Source organism: Lepisma saccharinum, chromosome 21 (genome assembly GCF_977018435.1).
Source record: "Lepisma saccharinum chromosome 21, izLepSacc3.1, whole genome shotgun sequence".
In the NCBI taxonomy this organism is placed as follows: Eukaryota; Metazoa; Arthropoda; class Insecta; order Zygentoma; family Lepismatidae; genus Lepisma; species Lepisma saccharinum.
Window position 1 is genome coordinate 20050435 of NC_139249.1, and position 21301 is coordinate 20071735.

Sequence of the window (21301 nt, forward strand, 5' to 3'; positions counted from 1 at the left end):
TTATAAAACCTTTGTACATAACATAGAAATGTCCCCAACAAAATCTTTTTCACTTGATTTTATTTGTAATGAGGTAGTGTGGTGAGATAAACGCAAAAGAACAGAGAATATCGACATTTTGGTATGATAGCTTGTTAAATATCGGAAAATAGACTACAATGTATACTCCTATTCGAAAACACTACATACACCACTAAACGCCATAGTGAAACAGCCCTCTGAGGGCCAGGATATGCCAAGTAGCTTTTCATTGGATGACGCGTGGTGAGCGCGTCGAGTCTCATCGTCGCTGTTTTTCTGGCTTTTCAGACCGGAGTCCACTACCTCTTCTTTTCAAGTAGCTTTCCAATTGTCCTCACGACGCTGGGTCAGCGCAGAAATTGTGGTGGCTCCCACCAGGAATCGAACCCGGCACCGCTCGCACCAAAGGCTAGAGTGCTACCTCTACGCTGGATCCCTACACTACACATACATGATAGAATTAGTGTTCATTTTGGATGCTGCGGGTCGTGATATTCTAAACCGAATTGTTGTTATATATTTTGTACGAGCGTGTAAAGCTAGGCTCTTTTGGCAAGGAGGTAGGGACAGTTGACTGGGAAGGGGAGGGGTGAACTCGTTTGAGGAAACAATTTCCTTCGTTTTATTCGTTACCTTTGTGATCGTAGCAGCGTGTTTCAGGAGATCGAATGAAGAGATTTTATATCCTTCCACCGTGCAGGGACAGGAAATCGAAAAGGTTAAAAAAGAAACATGAAAGGAAACGAATCAGCACGAAGTAAGTTCTTTACTTACTCGTTGCAAATAGTTAAAATGGTCCAATAATTGCTTGATTGGTTTGGTATATACGGTATGCGCCAAAATATACAGTACTGAAACTCGCGCATCTCGAACACGTGGTTGCGTTTGTCGACGGGGCATAGCTCCAGCTGCACGTGTTCGCAGTAGTGAAAAGGAAGTTGTGTTGTGCAGTTGTTGTTGGAAATGGGACTCTCGACGGAGGAAAAAGTATTCATAGTTGAGCATTATTTCCGCTCATACGGAAGCGGTCGTGAAGGTGGTCCGAGTTTGAAAAAGGTGACTGGTCTATATGCAACCCAAATGACAATCGTCCACTCCACATGCCCTAACCTAACCTAACCTTAGTTTTCCTGACAGTTATACAACCCAAAAGGCACGATTGTTATTTGGGTTGCATATAAACCAGTCACTATATTGTAACATGTCTTATACTTTTGTTCATCTTTTTATTTCAGTACTATATCTTTTGGCGCATTCTGTATTCCTTTCTTTTCTGACACTTTTGGCTAATCGCGAAAGTCAGGATGAATAGATAAGATGTAATGGATGAAAGAAAAAACACAAACACACATGGGGACTCCCCAATGGCGTAGTGTAACGTCGTCACCTTGTAATGAAGGTGTCCTGGTTCGATACCCGATGAAGGCACATAGAGGTTCGGATCCTATTTCAAACTCTATGTCCAATCCTCCATTAGCCTTCCGAGCATAAGGTGTACTTAAAACAAAACTCAGATAAGCACAGAAGGACAACACAAATCGCACCGAGTTTGAAAAAGGTGACTGGTCTATATGCAACCCAAATGACAATCGTCCAAGTCTGGTTGTGAGTCTAGACCCTAGAGTCTCAGTGTGGAAAATGCAGTCCAAGATGTACTACAGGAAAGGGAGGAACTTCTGAAACGGCCTCTCCTTATATCTCAAATGGTCAAATAGGAAATACAAACTGCAATAAGGAATTTCTTCCTCTGCTGGGAAACCCTTGTGGATAAAATAAAGGGTGTTTAATACAGTTCGCAGTTTTTAAATCGCTTGTCATTTTTTTTGTTTGAAGGTTGGCAACACTGTTCTTATCATTTTCGTAATCTCTGATCACTCCGATTAATACTTGAGCAATTTGTTGGCATTTGTTCAGTTTAGTTGCCATGGAGCGGTTCAGTATCGAGCAACTTGTCGTTGTCTTGAAAACACATTACAGAAACGGGGAATCTTATGCACAGACAGTTCGTAATCTTCGCGCGATCTTCGGACGTAACTATGACCCCACTGCAACAACAGTTAGGAGGTTGGTGAAGAAATTCGAGATATCCGGGTCAGTTGCAACCATAAATTCGCCTGGGCGAAAACGTAGTCGTCGAACGGATGAAAACATTGCAGTAGTGCAAGACAGTGTGAATGTTAGCCCCGCGAAGTCACTTCGCCGTCGTTCACAACAGTTGGCAATATCGGTATCCTCAGTGCAACGAATACTGAAAGAAGACCTTCATATGCTCCCTTACAGGTTTCATTTGACGCAAGAGATCAAAGCAACCGATCATGCGAAACGAAGAAATATGCCATATGGACATATGCCAGACATCATTTTTCACTTTTAAATCACATACGGGCATATGCTGGACACTTTTCACTTTTCAATTATTAAATCGTAGTGAATGTGTAAAATAATAAAAATAAAAATGTCAACTTTCATGCAATTTTGGCTGAGTTATTGCATTTTCAAAAACTGCGCACTTTATGAAGCACCCTTTATAAAGTATATGGTTCTATGATCTCAATGTCTAAACGATAACATGGAACATGTGAAAGTGCTTATCTACAATTGTACCAAAAAGAAGAAGAAAGCGTCCAACTGATGAACTAAAGTTGATAGTCATCTGTTTTCTCCCGCTTCCCCTTCGCTTGTGTCCGAGTGCTCAAGTGTTGCCATATTTATAACTTACCTTCCTTGCTTCGTCGTGAGAATATTCAACAACATTAAATAATACGTCTCTGCTTTCGCTGTGTGCGGTCTCCCCCTTCGTATTCATACAAACCTGGCAGTGAATAAAGGTGACGACGATATGTTGAAGAACGTCCCACATTATGTCAACGCAGGGGAAGAATTGCATGGCAAGTAGCTGTTTGCATCACCTTCGCTCGCTCAGGTTTGTCTTCGCCAGACGGGTCTTCTCTCCTTGGTAGAGCAGTATGCCACATGTACTCAGTTCTCTGTGTATAACAGACACATTTTAACACAGCTGCTATTAGATTAAAGGCGGATGACGTAAAGATGTGCAGTGGAAAGAAATGTCACCCGGTATTTCCCAACCGATTAACTTCGATCACTGTGGCGATGTCATAAAATCCTTTCTTTTTTTCTTCATTAATCTTCAACGCCTTGATTAAAGAGGTAATGTAATCATCAAAGAAATAATTCTGTTACAATCAGTAAGAGCTATTGATAATTCTACAGTGAAGTTGAAGGAAAAGTTTTGACCACTTAACAAGCTGCGTCGATATTTATGTATTTCGGTTCATAACTTACTAGAAGTTTCTGTCTCTCTTTGGTCTGTAGAAATATAACGTTTCTAGAAGTTTTAGTTTTATCACAGTGTACTTCTAAAAGCAAAGATGATAACCTATTTTGTAATTTACTGCTCAAGAATCATAAACTTTCTTTCAAGAATTTGAATAATTCATTGACTTTATACTCTTACGCCATCTATTGAGCAAATTCATTAATTGTCTACTTTTCTAATCTGGAATTACCTAATTTATCAAAGAGTTCTTTACAAGGTTACGAAATATTATCACTGAGAGGTAATAATTATTTTAAAATTGATTGCCATGCAAACGGTGCCTAATTAACGCTACATAGTCCATTAGCAAATGGCAAAGTTAAATGTCTTCGAATAATAACACGGATCAATGATTTAACGGGTCGTTACCGTTTTGTGTTAATTAATCGCCGGTGCAGTGAAACGAAACGGAAGAGTTAACGAGGTGGTTCCAATTACGTCACTTGCAAAAGGAGAATCTCCATAATTGTTAACAAATTTAATCGTGCCAATTGCGTTTACACGAATTCCCCAGTTGGGCATTAAATACCTCTGATTTTGCTTAGTCGTTCGTTAATGGGACCTTTACTTAGACCCTTTGATGTATATATATTGTAAATCTACTATTAGCAGAGTACTGCTATTTTTATTTGTATATTTGTTTGTATTTGTGAGTGTAATGGGTGTGATGGTGTGTGTGTTAGTAGTTTAGTTGTTTCGGGGAACTGCGTTAGAGTACAAACCTGGAACCTTCCTTGGGTCCCCGAAGGGAAAAATATTTCACCAAAAATACAGCAGAAAATTATATAATAATGGACTGGTGCAATATTTAGTTAATTCTGGAAGTTGCCTAAACAGTGGAAACTTTTTAATAAACAGTGTGTGAAAAGTGTGTGAAATAGTTCAAGCATTCCAGGTGGCAGCACAAATGCAAAAGTGTGTAAACTGAGTTCATTATGAAATTCCATGGCCACAAAACTATGTAAATCGTGTAATAATAAGTACCTCCAAATAATGTGCCCTGCCAGGTTCTGCGATTATAAAATCTAGCAAAATCATAGTTCGCCCGTTCGTATATGTATTATTTTATGGAAAATACATATATATTTTCAAGTAACACAGTTTGCTTAAGATGTAACTCAGAGTTACTCGTTTTCAAATGCAAGTTCGTTACCGTCATTTTAAAAAGTAAGGTGGTTATTCCAGTAAGCCACAACTGTTAGAACGTGTAGCTGGACTGTAATGTCCATGTAAAGCGTACACCAATTTATTTTCGTTATGTAGAATAAATCTCAAATGTTAAAATGAAAAACTAGAGGCAAGAAATTTGAAGTAGCTACTTAAAAATTACGTCATATAAAGCATTTGCTCGTCACAAAGAAAGATCAATTTTTTTAAACAATTCTTACCGTTACTCATAAACGCCACTTGCACTACCTAGCGGCCGGTATTAGATTTGATTGGAATCTTGCCTCAACTATTGTACTTTACTTTACGATCAGCCGATAGAGGTCACGCACATCGGCTTTCCATTGCCTCATTGCACCTCCCACCATATGTAAGGGCGTTTAACAAGGAGCAAAAGGTTTTAATAAAAATAACAGACTAGTATAACTTGAGAAGGCGAATATATACCCGAAGCAATAGGCAGATACAAACATAGGCGGAACAACGCTGCATGTTCCAGATCACTATTTTGTTTGTTTTGTATATTATTGCTCGCTTTGTGTTTGTGGTTTGCAATGGCACTTGCAACTCGAAACGAGTCGTCTATATGTATTTTATCGGCGACAAACCTCCGTGTGAACAACTTATGTTGTTTCAGAAACAGACAATTTCCACAGAACCTGTTCTCATTATTCGTTCCACTACAGCCGTCACCCCTATTTCGCCACTGGACTCTTCCAGTTAGCGCATGCGCATTTCCGTCAATGGTCGCGACTAAAGCAAATGAACTGTACCCAGATCAGGATTAGATTAACATGAAAGGACGATCCAGCTGGAATGATCTCAACGCTGCTGGAAACACTGCTACAGTTATGATTTGAGGGGAGGGAGTAACAGCGTGACTTCGAACTGCCAAGATTAGAAAAAATAGACTATCACTTATTGATTGATTTAGTTTTTTTACTTAGCTTTTCCTGCCACTTTTGGCTAATCGCGAAGATGAGGATGAATTATGATATGATTAGATGTGCAAAGGAACAATCACGAACCACATGGATGACACAACACGAGCCCACAGCAGATTATCCTGGCTGCGGGTCCAAGCGCCAGGACCTCGTTAGTCTGAAAAATGCAGTTCAGGGTGTACTACCCGGAAGGGATGTTGACATTTGGGTGTCTTCGGAAAGGGGCACACCTTACACTCCAAACAGGCAACCAGTGCAAGATTGCAATCGTGGGGTTTTGTTTGAGAAGTGAGTTGGAGACAATTTCATCTGTGCTTAGACTTTAATATTCGGTTTCAGTTTGAACCTTCAAGAGTTCCAAATTTGTCAATAAAAAAGGCGGTAAATAGCTGTAGAACGATAAATCTGCCAGAGGATGTACCTTCATCCTTCGTGAGTATTGCACGTTTGCCCCAATGTAGTTGGCGCATGCGCAGTAGAGTTAGCAAAAATGGCGGCACGCAGTGTGTCTGTAGCTGTGGAGCAGCGGTGTATGATCAAATTCCTTGTGAAGGAGAACCTGAAGCCAGCTGAAATTTTGAGAAGATTAGAAGCACAGTATGAGGAATAAACGATGCCACAGGCACGAGTGTACTAATAATAATAACAGTTTAGCGATGACGGATGAACCACATAGACACATTTGTCCGACTGGGACATGCAAGGTGTTCTTTATGTGATTTGTTTTGGGGAAAGGGTCATGATTAGTTCCCAGCATTCCTGCACATTGATCAAGGGTACTCAGTGTTGGCGAGTAGGGGGACGAGGGGGGAGTTGCCCCTAACGTTTTGCCACTTTTGCCCCCGCACTATGCTAAAGTTGATCTACGAGGGGAAGAAAACTGTCTTTGCCCCCCAGTTTTGGCATCTTGCCCTCCTAGTTTTGGAACCCAATCGCCGCCACTGAGGGTGCCGTACGTAATGCCATTCTTAAGAAAAGATCACGGATATTATCTGCAAATGTCATTCCTTACCACAATGAGAGCAACAACTCTCCGAAGGATCTCTTTCTTTGGACGTAGCCCTCGATGATTATCAGATTTGTTTGAGCCGCTTAAAGAGCAAGATGGAATAAATTAAAGACAGATGAAGCACTGACAAAAGATCTCCTGCAGCATCTACGACAGCAGTCCTTCTACGCCAAAGGACTCAGGGAACTGACACATTGATGGCAATGGTGCCTGGATGCTCAGGGGGATTCCTTTGAAAAACTCATATAGTTTGGTGCTTGTAGGACTTTCAAATTTTTCCCCAGAAATAACCTTGAACGACTATTGTAGATACGAATTCTTTGCCAGGAAGAGTGATGATTGCGTCATACGGGATGGAGAGGGGGGGAGCACTACCGGATGAAGCGTGTTTCTTTTTTCCACGCAGCGTCCTTCCCCCAGTGATCATCGAAGGAGATATTTCCTTCGCGCCTTCCGTACTAAACACTGAACTTCGCCTAGTGTTGCAGAACTTCTAAGCGTACGATCTCCATTTATAGAAGAACAGTCAACACGAATTTCTAAATGGTTCTTTATTCGGAAGGTACAGTCACTTCTGGGTTGTAACGATCAGATTAGCTTTCAATGGAATTGTTACAATCCATAAGTTGGATTCTGATTTCGAATTTTGTTATTTAGCGTCACTTTTCTGCCACTTTTGGCTAATGGCGCAGATGAAGATAAGTGATAGTATGATGAAGCGACACTCACAAAGAACACCTATTGATAGACAGGATTCGAACCCGGGACCCCTAGCATCGTAGCACGCTGTGCTAACTATTCGCGCACTTAGGTCGGTACTAGGTATGGAGTTATGAATTTGAATGAATGAATTATAGAATTTAAAAGGGATGTATGTTATGTTGTTGTAACAGCACTGTCCACCATTTTGTTTATTTTAAGAGGGTTGTCTTCGTGGTAGCAATTGGGCCGATTCGGACACAATTTTAAAAATCAACCAATCGCTGTTCGGGAAAAAAGCACTTAAGCCAAAATATGCAATTTTACAGCAGACAGTTTTCCACGTTTATTCTTTTACTAGTTAACATTACAGACCTAATATACAGGGTGGCGCAAATTGTATCTACCAATAGCATTTGGCAACCCTGTCGGAATGCAGGTGCGCATGCGCAGAAGTTTTCCATTCTTAGGCCGTGTCCGGATTGGCAAGCGCTCCGTCCCGTTCTCTCCCGTTGCTATCGTGTGCCGTCGAAGTCGTCCGAATCTACATGTCCCCTTGCAGTATGGTTGTCACTTTCCCGCCAAGTGTCAGCAACCCAAACGTCACTCACCGCGCTCTGGGGTGCAGGTGCAGAAGCAGAAAGTAGACGCCAACCACATATTACAATGATTTCCATCTATTTACTACTTGTATTAAAAATGTGGCATATATGATTTTCTACCGTCAGTGTTATCGATAAAATGTCCAAAAATCACGGAGTTTTACATTGTCCATTCAGTAAATGTTGTTTCCGCAAGGCGGAAGTTGCAATATGGCTGCCAAGCGTAGGGTCACAGCGAGTTGAAGCGTGCATGTGTCGCGCCTTGCACCTCTCCCCTCCGACTCCACGTCTGCCGCCAATTCGGACAACGGAGGTTGGCTGAGTCCCCGGATGGAACGGTGCTCTAGGAGACATCTGCTGCCGATTCGGACGCGGCCTTAGGCAGCTGCAAGTCTGGCAATTAGTCTCCCATGGAACGTTGGCCGGTTCAGACACGAATCGTGGCAGTGAAGTCGTTCATCCGAACGGGTTCCATTCCGGGGACCCAGCAGGCACTGCGACGACGGCCCAATGAAGGTCGCCATGGCAGAGCGTCACAACATGATACGATTGGGCCTGACAATAGAGAACCAATAGCAGCGTGCAGAAACAGAAGTTTTCAGGTCGGAGGAGGCGTATTCTCTGACGTCCTGATGCTTCTCAGTGCACTGTCTTCTGCGTATACTGAATGAAACCTCTTCGGATGAACGCCTACACTGCTATGAATCTTGTATGAACCGGTCAACGTTCCATGGCAGACTAATTGCCAGACTTGCAGCTGAAAGTATTTCCTTTAGCAATTTCGCTAGCATAAATGCTATATAAATGCTTCCAAAAATCTTATAGCAGGTAGTACTTTACACGGAAACATTTCATGTAACTCTTCGGCTAGCTTTTGCGATTACGATGTATAACGTATACAGCATGAAAGGCACGTCGAGTTACACCATCTATGATGAGTGCACGGTATTTACATTTGAAACCACTAAAATATTCTTCCACACGTGTACAGTAAACGTTATAAAGTATGTGTTTAAGCAGCGCCATTGTTTTGTACCTAATACCGTTTTATACGAAACGTTATTCCTCTCGGTTGAATAGTTATCGGCTTTTAAAAATGCGAAGTGATACATTGTTTACATCTCACGCGGCCGCCATTACAACTGCACTCGTGACCTAGAGGTCGCTTCTGATTGGTTATGCTACGAAAAATGCTACGGAAGTAGGACGGGTTCTATCCTTGAGAAATGCCATGGCATCTGAAAAACCATAAGAGTTTTCATTTCATTTTGGTCATGGCATAAATGTTAAGAAAAGTGGGCTTAAGAATGGGAAACTTCTGCGCATGCGCACCTGCATTCTAACAGGGTTGCCAAATGCTATTGGTAGATACAATATGCGCCACCTGTACATGTTACATCATAACTGTTTATAATCTTTACAGTTGCCCAATATGAGATTATAATATTTTTTAAATTGATTCACTGTAATTTAGATGAAAGCAACAGAAACTCGCAGTTTGTGACATACATGCCTTTTCCCAAACACCCTATAGTTCTAAATTATAAAAAGGTCGAGTGATACCTCGTTGAACATATCTCTCAGTTTAAAACAACCTACGCAGAAAATATTATTTATAAATCATTGTGAGCCACTGTTTTGACAGGCGTTTGAGGAGCTTCGATATTGATGTAATCCAAATTAGTTTTCTTACTCTTGCTGCACAATGAGACTATGTTCCACTTTTAGAATTTCCTTTAAATTTTGATATTCAGTTTCGTTCAGCTATACTTTGCTGCTGAAGAAAGTGGCTGCTCGAAGGACATTTGTAGCTTTAGGCGTTAATTTATTTAAAAAAGAACCTTCTTTCATTGTAGGGTACTTTACTGTCTTTTTTGAAGCTCTTTTGATACGAAAAGCTTCAAGACAGTCTACAGGTTCCTAAAGCTTGAAGCTTCAAAGCCATTTTGAATAATGTTAATTGATCAATAAAGCTTATGGGCTGTGTCCGGACTTGTCGTTCTCCTCAATGCATATTTCATTACTTCCTGTGGCCGCCAATGAAAGCTGTTGTTGCCATGCATACCGTGTTTATGACTAAGGTGGGGAGATTCTCCTGCATATATGTATTATATAGTTTGTTTTAAAACATATGCCATCGTGCATCTTTCATTTTGATGTTTAGTGTCCATTTTGAGCATAATATTTACATTTTGGGCGAATTTTGTTATTCTCGCTGTCTGTTGCTAGTTTGACTCTCCCTCCACAATAAGCCGTGTAAACCTCGCATAATTATGATCGGATTTTCTACCGCTTCATCATCAATTCATTGTGTCACTGCTTTTAGAGATATCAAGAGAACCTCGGTTATAAATAAGGTTCATATTTTTAGACACTAGACACTTCTTAATTCTGCAGCTGAAATGATACCAAAATGAAAATGGTCAGTTAAAAATATATAATACAAAAATGCGAAAAAGTAGACAGTTTTACAAAAACTGGATCCGCGGAGGTCTGGTCCGTAGGGCGAGTGACTGCTACACGGGAGACCTGGATTCTATTCCCAGGGCGGATTTTTACCGGCCTTGTCCCTGCATAAAGCGCTCTGGGTTTCACCAAACCCCAAGTAAAATGGCAGAGCAGAAGGTCTAAATATGGGCGAAGGTTTAAATATGGGTTTTGGAGTTATCAGCGCTCCCGGGTGCTGCAGCCTGGCAGAGGCTATTGGAACTGGTTATCTGTCAAGGACAAAGGTTGCGGCGCCAATTCGCAAGAGAATGTGGTGGTTAGTTTCGGCCTTGGACGCTGTTATACAATTGCGACCTCCGAAAACTTTTTTCAGGTATGTTTTCTGAATTCTCATCTGCTTTGTATAGGTTATGATGTTAGCGGTACATAAAACAAATGTAGGCTTTTATAATGCCATGATTTGTTTGTGAAATATGTACCACAGAGAGCGAAAATAAATTGAAGAAGAAAAATAGCGTGATGATTTAAATATGGGCTATGACTTGAGGTCTAATGTTAAGATCACATTTTCAACAAATATTTGGATGTTTTTCTTAATTTCGATTATTCCCATTCCGCGTGATTTTCAAAAGAACAGATTATTCATAAATATGAATTTTATAATGTTTTAGCGATAAATGACTGTTTTCTTAAATTTTAATTGTTTTTGTGATATTGCCACTAGTAGCCCATATTTAGACCACAATTTGAAATACATCATTTTACCATTTTTTGGAAATTGCTTTTTTTTTAAAAAAAATGGAGACCACCTATACTTTAGCATGCTATTACATTTAAGTTCATATTTCATAGATATGCATTTTAAAGGCAGGTGCTTGATATATTAATTTGTTTCCTCCGAAAATGACAACATAAAAAGGGGACTCATATTTGAACCTTTTCCTCTAACTGGGAGAAATCCTGAGGGTAATGGCAGTAGGAGCGTGGTACTGACCACATCAACGGCACAAAAATATGGCTGCGATCGACAGTGTATGTTTGAGAATGATATTAATGTTTAAAGAAATTGACCAGTGTCACGGATGTTGCAATTTTACACATAACATGCGTGTAAGACATTTGGATCAATTTCTTCAGGAACTAAACTCACTGTATATCGAAAAAAAAATAGATTAATGGGAGATTTTATTTGATTTACGTTATTTAGCGTTGCTTTTCTGCCACGTTTAGCTAATCGCGACTATGAGGATGATTGATGATACGATGATATTGATGACATGGTCAGGTCGGGATTCGAACTCGGCGTCGTAGTTCGTTGTGCTAACCACTCCGCCACAGGTTGGCGATTAATCCAAGAGAACATGTTAAGGCGATCAAGAATTTCCAGAGTCGACCTTCATGGCGGAGTGGTTAGCACATCGCACTACGACGCCGGGGTCCCGGGTTCGAATCCCGGTCTGGATATTTGTGAGTATCCATTCATCAATTTCATAATATCATCACTCATCCCCATCTTCGCAAATTAGCCAAAAGTGGCACAAAAAGCGAAGTAGAATAAAGCAAATCAAATCAAAAAGAATTTTCCGAGGGGAAGGAGGGTACATAAATCAATGGTGGCGTCAGAGATTTAAATGTGGTTGTGTCATAAGTTGTTCCAATTTCAATCTGCGACAACGTATCCTCAATTGGTTGTCAATATTCAGCTGTTCACTAACTAACACTAACTCTCTAGCCTTCTTAAACCCGAAGGTTCATGGCTGCAGCAATACAGGCCTTCCACCTGTCCCTATCTTGAGCAAGATCTATATACTCTTTTCCATCCTTACCGATTTCCTTAAGGTCCATCTCAACGTTGTCCTTCCATCTTCGTCTTGGCCTTCCTATAGGTCTCATACCATCAGGTTTCCCAACAACAATCCTGTGAACTCCTCTTTCCTCTCCCATTCGCCTACCTAAGTCTTCTTGATTTAATCATTCTAATAATATCTGCACATGAATACAAATTATGTAGTTCTAAATTATGTAACCTTCTCCACTCACCTGTCTCCTCATCCCTTTTAGGTCCAAAGATTTTCCTAAGGATCTTATTTTCAAATACTCTCAATTTATGTTCTCTTTCAATGTAAGGGACCAAGTTTCACACCCATATAATACTACAGGCAAAATTACTGTTTTGTATATCAGCTGTTCACTGTAACATAAAAAGATGAAGCTACCATTTGTACAATGTAACAAGACTTCCTTCGAATTCCGAAGACATGTATTTGTTGCCTCGTCTGTATAAACAGAATTCTGTAACGAAGGATGGTGGATATAGAAATGGAATACTTACTCTCTTGCGTACGATTTCCGCTGCTGACGTCAGCTCTATGACGACCAGTAAGGCGAGGATGGAGCAAGCGAGGGTGGCCTGACACGAGTACATTACGTCACGAAGTTTCTCCTTTCTGGATCCTACTGAGAAATAAACAAAAGAGGATTATGAGAAACATAAACTATAATTGCATTCAAGTTTTTGTTCATTCAAATCTCTATCATACATAAGTTAGAGTTTTTCCTATGCAAGTTTCCACTGTATGGAGGGAGTTCTTTTCTCTAAGCAAGTCTCTACTATACACAACAAGAGTTTTTCCTTCATAAGCAAGTATCCGCTATAGGCGAGTTCCACGTGGCGTCGTAGCACCCAGCGCCCTCACGTTCGCGATTCGACTTGTAAAGAACGAGTAAGAATATGGGGCCTCCCCGGTGAAATCGTCGCCTTGTTATCAAGGGGTCCCGGGTACGATACTCGGTGGAGGCACATAGTGGTTCGGATCCCACTTTAAACTACAGGTGCAATCCCGATTAGCCTTACTGTGCATAAAGTGGACTTAGACAAATACTCAAACTAAAGAGAATAACTCAATATGCTGACCAAGGCTGTAATTTATTTTATTTTAGAACATAAACTAAACGTAACGTTTCAACCTTCTAGTAAGGTCTTCTTCAGACTCTGCACCAAGTACAAATGTAACGAGGTACAAAAACAAGACGATATATATACACAAACATTACTCCCCTCCAGACTATTAGAAAGTTGTTAGAAAAAATGACGTGAGATAAAGAGTCCAACCACTTTTCAGATGAAAGGAAATGTTTATCCAAATCGCCTGTCAGGTGAAAGTACAGTTGACAAGGGAAGACCACCTGCTGGAATGTTCTAGAGAGAAAACAACTTTCTAATAATCTTGTGTCTGGAGGGGAGTGATTTCTGTGTTGTAGGTTGTTTCATTTGTACTGGGTACAGAGTCTGGAAAAGACCTTGCTAGAAGGTTCAAACGTTACGTTTAGTTTATGTTTTAAAATAAAATAAATTTTCTGCCTTTGTTAGCATATTGAGTTTTTCATGGAAACAAGGCTTAATGGTGTTATAACAGAAAAAGTGTACACTGATTGTGGGAATTAAAAGGTGACGCAGAAACTTCTATTTGAGCAACGCATCATTGCACAATCGTATAACGCCACCACCTTCAAAGATGAGGAATCAGCAGGCACGGGAGTTTAACAGGAAATAGTAGGAAATAAAATAAAAGTCAGCATTAACTCGGAGAACGGTTGGGTGCAGGATAGAAGATGCACCCGACTAACGTTCGGAAATTTTGAATCTCGCTTAAATAGATCGCGTGAAAAGATCTCAGGGTCAGATATAATACGATTGTGTTAGAGTACGGATACATAGTCTCATTATCGATTTACACGCAAAAGAGTTACCGCGGGGAGTGATGCGCCATCAGAGTTTAATTTCAGGGACCATGCCTACACAGGAGAACCAATGGAGACGATCTTCACGTCTAGAACCAGAGGTAACGAACATCCTTTTCTTTTACATCATGACCCTGCCAGTCCGGTAAAAGGAAGTATTTTAAAGCATAAATGTTGTACGAGTTACCTTCATTTCTCAGGGGTGTCACCCCTTGCTATAAAAGTACCCCTCACACAAGCGAGTAGCTTTAGGTTGGCATAGCCTAGATTAAGATCCAGGCGCGGCTCGTGCATAATTTTCCTGGGGGTTCACCAAAATTATGCAAAGTAGACTTATCTAAACCTTTTGAGACACTACACGCTTTGGTTTCTAGAGATAGTACTGGGAAAATTATCAAATTTTGGCCGGTAGATTACTGACAAAGTTAATTTGCTTTATGTTCAAATAACAGTGACAGCACCAAGGAGCGTGTGTGTAGGGGGCGATCATTTTAATTTAAGATTTTCGTATGGCATTGTATTTAGGGGTATCTCAGAATTCAGAAAATATTCTCGAATCAATTTTGCCTCTTCCACTCATGCCAACTCTTTTCTGGTCCCACCACTGTCAAATAGACTATATTATTGGAACTGGATCCTGAACCTGCAATTAAAAATACAAATCTCTTCCTGCTAAAATGAATATGTATCAGTAATCAAACCCAAGACCCCTTGATTACAAGATAATTCTTATATAACTATTCGAAAGTATATCGCTAAATCAAAGCGATTCCATTCTATTCTATGCAATTTGTTAACTTCTGACACAGCAACATCTACACTCCTTCTAATACACAATCCACCTCACTTCACTCAACATATCACCACGCCAAATATATTTCAATCACCAGCCCCGCACTTCAAAACAAACTAACAAGTATGGAGACAATGACACGTAACAAAGTCAATCGCGCGCGTCTCCTCGAGGAACACCCTATCTTTCTAGAGTATAACTGATCGCACGAAACCCAAACAACTTTTTGGCCGTCTTCTGACGTAAGTGCGAAATGTCTTCATTTTTATGTTAGGCTTGAATAAATAGTAAATACTACATTTTTGGTCAAGGACGGTAAAGCCCCGAAAATTGCAGTGTATACGTGTATATTCTAAGACAACTAAACCAAAAAAGCGTAACATGTCAACGAAAACATTTAGCCTGACGTAAGAAGACCAAAAGGTTGTTTAAGTCTTGTCCGATAAGCGACCACTCGCCCTCGCGCTATTTTTGACTTCTCGGCTCCTTCCACCTGAAGTGTTTCCATCTTAAAGAAGAAAACTCTGAATGTGTAGGCAAGTTGTTTTCTATCATATTTATCTTATTTGTCCCATCATCTTTACTTCTAGCTTTCGTTTGGGGTCACCTCTACATTTATATTACACCCTCTTCATTAATCTAATAAGTCTTGCAAAATATAAATAATACCAAGAGAATGCCAAATGAATTCAAATTGAAACACTTAGCGCAACACTGGAAGAGAGAAGAGCGTGGTTCACTCCAGCTCGCTAGTGATACTACGAACTGCGCATGTCCGTTTTGACGCGACGACCTTCCTGGAGTATCCGACTGCATGTATTTTCACCATATGTACGCGTCGAGCTTCAGCTAGCTGTCCTATGCTTTTAGCATGGTAGGGGTTGCCTTGCGGAGGTTCAGCGGAGGCTTTGCACGAAACGGAACTAGAGGGGAGCTGAGTGGCTCTGGCCCGCGGTTTCTCCTTCTCACTAAGAGAATTTGGCACTCTACGCTTATGAACATCTCAGTTATTGTTTATTTTGTATATTACTGGTGGTTCACTGCACATTTGCGCTATACAGCCAACCGCGCCTGTTAAGATCCCTACCAACCCTCAACCTTGTATGGGGTTTTATATGCAATGAAGAATTACGTTTTATTTCCCTCGCTCCAATGTTAGGTTGCTTACCTTCCAGTCTCTCAATCATGGCTGCTCCATCCCATAATATGTGTTTCGATACATTGTTTCTTCCCTAAGGAAGTCTCCAAATGTACACGTTGAGTGTGGATTTTTATAAAATGTACAAGAAAAAATATTAACATTATTTTCTAAAATCTCTTATGTTTGTTGAAGCAGTAGCATTAATAGCACCCCTATGTTTAACTGTTTTCACGTGATCTTCAATATCACCTCTTCCTTTATGTGCAAGAGAAAATACTCCATTACAGAATGTACATTGCACACTTTCACTGTCACTGTCGTTACACAGTTTCAAGAATTTGTATTCCTGCTGCAGGTTAGCGTTAAATACACACTTTCATTTGCCCATTGCCAAATGCAAAGCCCTTGTAAATAGTTATAATTATCAAAAAACGTGTAGACGAGTTACTTCACACGCTTGCAAGACAACCAAGACGCTCCCGGAAGTACGGAACCGTTCGGAAGTCGATTTCTCGAAGAATGAAAAGAATCGATCCTTATAATCGATCGATCCTTGCCGGTCATAAATTCTGTTCGTTAATATTTCATGTTCAGATTCTCAAATCCCCAGACATTTTGCAATCCCGGACATCACCCTGGACAGCACTAAAAAACCAGAACTGTCCGGGCTAACCCCGGACGTATGGTAAACCTATCCAAAGGGCGTGTAAAAGAGGTCGCTAGTGGGAACGTTCTTACGGGCTGACGTGCGGAACGATGCGATTTCCCAACACTTTCGCGTTTGGCACTTACAACGTTTACCACTTTTAGTCCTCAATGTGTTTCCGAAATTACTGTGCATCGAAACTGGCAAGTGTGTGGATGAGGAAGAATGATCTGTATAAATGTTGCCCAGCGCATATCCCCCCCCTTTTACCTTTCTGCTGATGTTCGTCTTTGCTTTTCTTTCCCCCGTGACGATCATCTGTCGAAGGGTTAACCTTTGTGGGCACGAGCCTAGGGCGGGCGTGGAAGTCGAGAATTTCACATCGATGGTAATACTATTTCCGCCAGAGATATTCCGCAAAAGAGCAGATAATTTCGTTTCCAGGAAGTCTTTCCGAGGGGACCGGTAGAAGAGGGGGAGGAGTTGAAGTCGGAAGGGAGAGAAGTGACCTCGTGACGCTTTCCTTATGGCCATTCAAAAGCAATGTTGCCACATGAAGGTAAATTTTCCTTTGTGTAGAAAAATTCGGACCGAATTTTAAACGAAAAGGGAAATTCGATGAAAAGTACTAAAAATTAATGAACATTTGAAGACAGATCCATTATCAGTGCAGATTATATTAGATTCCATTGTCACACCAATATTCTTTCCTGTTACTTTTTACTTACACATCTTTAAGTATATTTATACAGGGTGTCCAAAAAGTGACGCAACCATGACTTGGAAAGTACATAACTTTTATACGAAAAGCAACATAAATCTTATACGGGGTATTAACTTTGTATATGTGGTTTGGAAACATTAAACAAGAAGACCATGAACGTTCAGTATGCGGAAAAGTTACTAAGGTGTAAAACAGTTTTTGTACAAAGCAAAAACAAACTAATAAAACACAGATGTGGAGTCGTTTGCAATAATTTTCGATATGTATCGATGGTCCTTGTGGGTATTTATCAAATTGAAAAAAGAACGATAAATTGATATGCATTAGAGATGTTTTTTTTAGCGTTAACTATGACATTCATTAAAAAAATATGTTCCTTTTTTAAATACGAAGTGTACTGGCAACATTGGTCTTTCCAGAGGGCAGTACTAGGTGTGCCTGTCATCTGGCTATGTTATTTAATCAATGTTCAGATGAAAAGAAAATAATTGAAATTTATCGTACAAAAACACTAACCTACCTAACCTAGCAATCTTCATGTAGAGAATGGTTTTCTTGTTTAATGATTAAAAATATCTACATACACAAAGTTAAAGTTCCTCCATCGCTTTTTGTACAAAGTCTCTGTTGCGTGACTTTTTGGACACCCTGTATTTATATTTTGTAATACACATTGCTTTTCTACATCTTAGGTTAATTGACTGATTGATTTAGTTTATTTAACTTAGCTTTCCTGCCACTTTTGGATAATCGCGAAGATTAGAATGATGAATTGATGAAATTGATGAAGGGACTCTCGCAAAAATACCAATGCCCAGGCCGGGTTTAAAACGCGGAACCCCTGGCGTCATAGCGCGCTATGTTAGTCACTCCGTTACGGGGGTAGGCCAGTCATTGGTTAATAGCGACAATGAAGACGACAAACCTATAAAAAGGGTGATGGAACAAAACACAATTATAGTTACATTCATACTTGACCAGGGTTCGAAATTGGATCACCTGACAAAACACAATTATAGGTACATTCATACTTGACCAGGGTTCGAAACTTGATCATCTGACAAAACATAATTATAGTATAGGTACATTCATACTTGACCAGGGTTCGAAACTTGATCATCTGACAAAACATAATTATAGTATAGGTACATTCATACTTGATCAGGGTTCGAACCTGGATCATTAAAAAAACACAATTATAGGTACATTCATACTTGACCAGGATTCGAAACGGGATCATGTGACAAAACACAATTATAGGTACATTCATACTTGACCAGGGTTCGAAACTGGATCACCTGACAAAACACAATTATAGGTACATTCATACTTGACCAGGGTTCGAAACTTGATCATCTGACAAAACATAATTATAGTATAGGTACATTCATACTTGACCAGGGTTCGAAACTGGATCAACTGAAAAAACACAATTATAGGTACATTCATACTTGACCAGGGTTCGAAATTGGATCATCTGACAAAACACAATTATAGGTACATTCATACTTGACCAGGATTCGAAACTGGATCATGTGACAAAACACAATTATAGGTACATTCATACTTCACCAGGGTTCGAAACTGGATCACCTGACAAAACACAATTATAGGTACATTCATACTTGACCAGGGTTCGAAACTTGATCATCTGACAAAACATAATTATAGTATAGGTACATTCATACTTGACCAGGGTTCGAAATTGAATCATCTGACAAAACACAATTATAGGTACATTCATACTTCACCAGGGTTCGAAACTGGATCATCTGAAGAAACATAATTATAGGTACATTCATACTTGACCAGGGTTCGAAACTGGATCATCTGAAGAAACACAATTATAGGTACATTCATACTTGACCAGGATTCGAAACTGGATCACCTGACAAAACACAATTATAGGTACATTCATACTTCACCAGGGTTCAAAACTGGATCATCTGAAGAAACATAATTATAGGTACATTCATACTTGACCAGGCTTCGAAACTGGATCATCTGAAGAAACACAATTATAGGTACATTCATACTTGAACAGGGTTCGAAATTGGATCATCTGACAAAACACAATTATAGGTACATTCATACTTGACCAGGGTTCAAAACTGGATCATCTGAAGAAACATAATTATAGGTACATTCATACTTGACCAGGGTTCGAAACTGGATCATATGAGGAAACACAATTATAGGTACATTCATACTTCACCAGGGTTCGAAACTGGATCATCTGAAGAAACACAATTATAGGTACATTCATACTTCACCAGGGTTCGAAACTGGATCACCTGACAAAACACAATTATAGGTACATTCATACTTGACCAGGGTTCGAAACTGGATCATCTGAAGAAACACAATTATAGGTACATTCATACTTGACCAGGATTCGAAACTGGATCATGTGACAAAACACAATTATAGGTACATTCATACTTGACCAGGGTTCGAAACTGGATCATCTGACAAAACACAATTATAGGTACATTCATACTTGACCAGGGTTCAAAACTGGATTATCTGAAGAAACATAATTATAGGTACATTCATACTTGACTAGGGTTCGAAACTGGATCATCTGAGGAAACACAATTATAGGTACATTCATACTTCACCAGGGTTCGAAACTGGATCATCTGAAGAAACACAATTATAGGTACATTCATACTTCACCAGGGTTCGAAACTGGATCACCTGACAAAACACAATTATAGGTACATTCATACTTGACCAGGGTTCGAAACTGGATCATCTGAAGAAACACAATTATAGGTACATTCATACTTGACCAGGATTCGAAACTGGATCATGTGACAAAACACAATTATAGGTACATTCATACTTGACCAGGGTTCGAAACTGGATCATCTGACAAAACACAATTATAGGTACATTCATACTTAACCAGGGTTCGAAACTTGATCATCTGACAAAACATAATTATAGTATAGGTATATTCATACTTGATCAGGTTTCGAAACAGGATCATCTGACACAGTAGCGAGGAGGTTCATATTTTTTCCATACATTTGACCACAGGCTAGCGAAAATGCAACTGCTACTGCCACTTACAATTATTACTATTATTTTTATGCAAATTCTTTACATGAAGGGAAAATTAATGGAAGAGGGGAATTTCCCTCTTTGCAAAGGGAAATTTTGCTCGCAGATTGTGGCAACACTGATTACAAAGAACATGCTGTGGTAATCGAACATCTGAAGGTCCGTTTGTGATCGCCGTATGCCTCCGTTCTCACGAGTGTCGGAGGAATATTGATACATGCAACACCTGAAGGGTGTTTATGCAATATGTATAACATGCATCACCTGCTACGTAACTAATGAAGTGAGAGCTGAAACAACAATGAATGGATCCGGATTCTCTCACGCGTTAATTTACATTCACTTATCCTTTGAAAGTCAGTAATCGGAAAGCCACTGCACAATTCTCAAGCAATCTTATGATCCATTCAAACTGTGGCTTCACCTGACGGCACAGCTGATGCGCATGTTCCCGACTCTCGTCTCATTGCCTTCAGCGCAGTTCTGAACGACCGTGTTTGAAGAAACAAAGAAATTCTGTGCAGTATTGTTGACACAAGCTGTTGTGTAACAATTCAGCTCAGACAATGTGATTTCCCCCTCTATCAGTAAATATATTGTTGCCAGACGGATTATTGTTGAAAATCAAGGGGTACAAAGTTTTGTGCTCTGTATCGGCCATTTTGTCAGGGAAGTAATTTGCACTCTATGGAATTGAAAGTGACTTAACAGCATGATATTGTTCATTTCAAGTACGCTCCTCTTGTGTCGGTGGAAGTCGAGAAAATTTTTTCCGTATACAAGGCTCTCTTGTCCGAAAACCGACAATCTTTCACTTTTGAAAATTTGCATATGATTTTCGTTGTGTACTGCAACTCAGTACTTAAAGTGTAAAAGATGACAAGAAGTGAACTTTCTTACTTGTACTACCATACGCAATGAACATGTGATAGGTACTGTAACGTTAATTTGTAATTTGAA

The 21301-nt window shown here is 39.9% G+C and overlaps 1 protein-coding gene across 2 annotated transcripts in view; it reads right to left on the minus strand.

Annotated features, from left to right (window-relative positions):
• Nucleotides 1-21301, minus strand: part of CCAP (Crustacean cardioactive peptide) — a 174784-nt gene that overhangs the window by 41350 nt on the left and 112133 nt on the right. Inside the window, exon 2 of one of the 2 annotated variants that reach the window (XM_083143348.1) lies at nt 12560-12684. In XM_083143348.1, coding sequence (XP_082999474.1) covers nt 12560-12652 — 93 coding nt within the window. In that variant the 5' untranslated portion in view covers nt 12653-12684. The remainder of the gene's footprint in view (nt 1-12559; nt 12685-21301) is intronic. The other variant, XM_083143349.1, reaches the window with a different exon arrangement.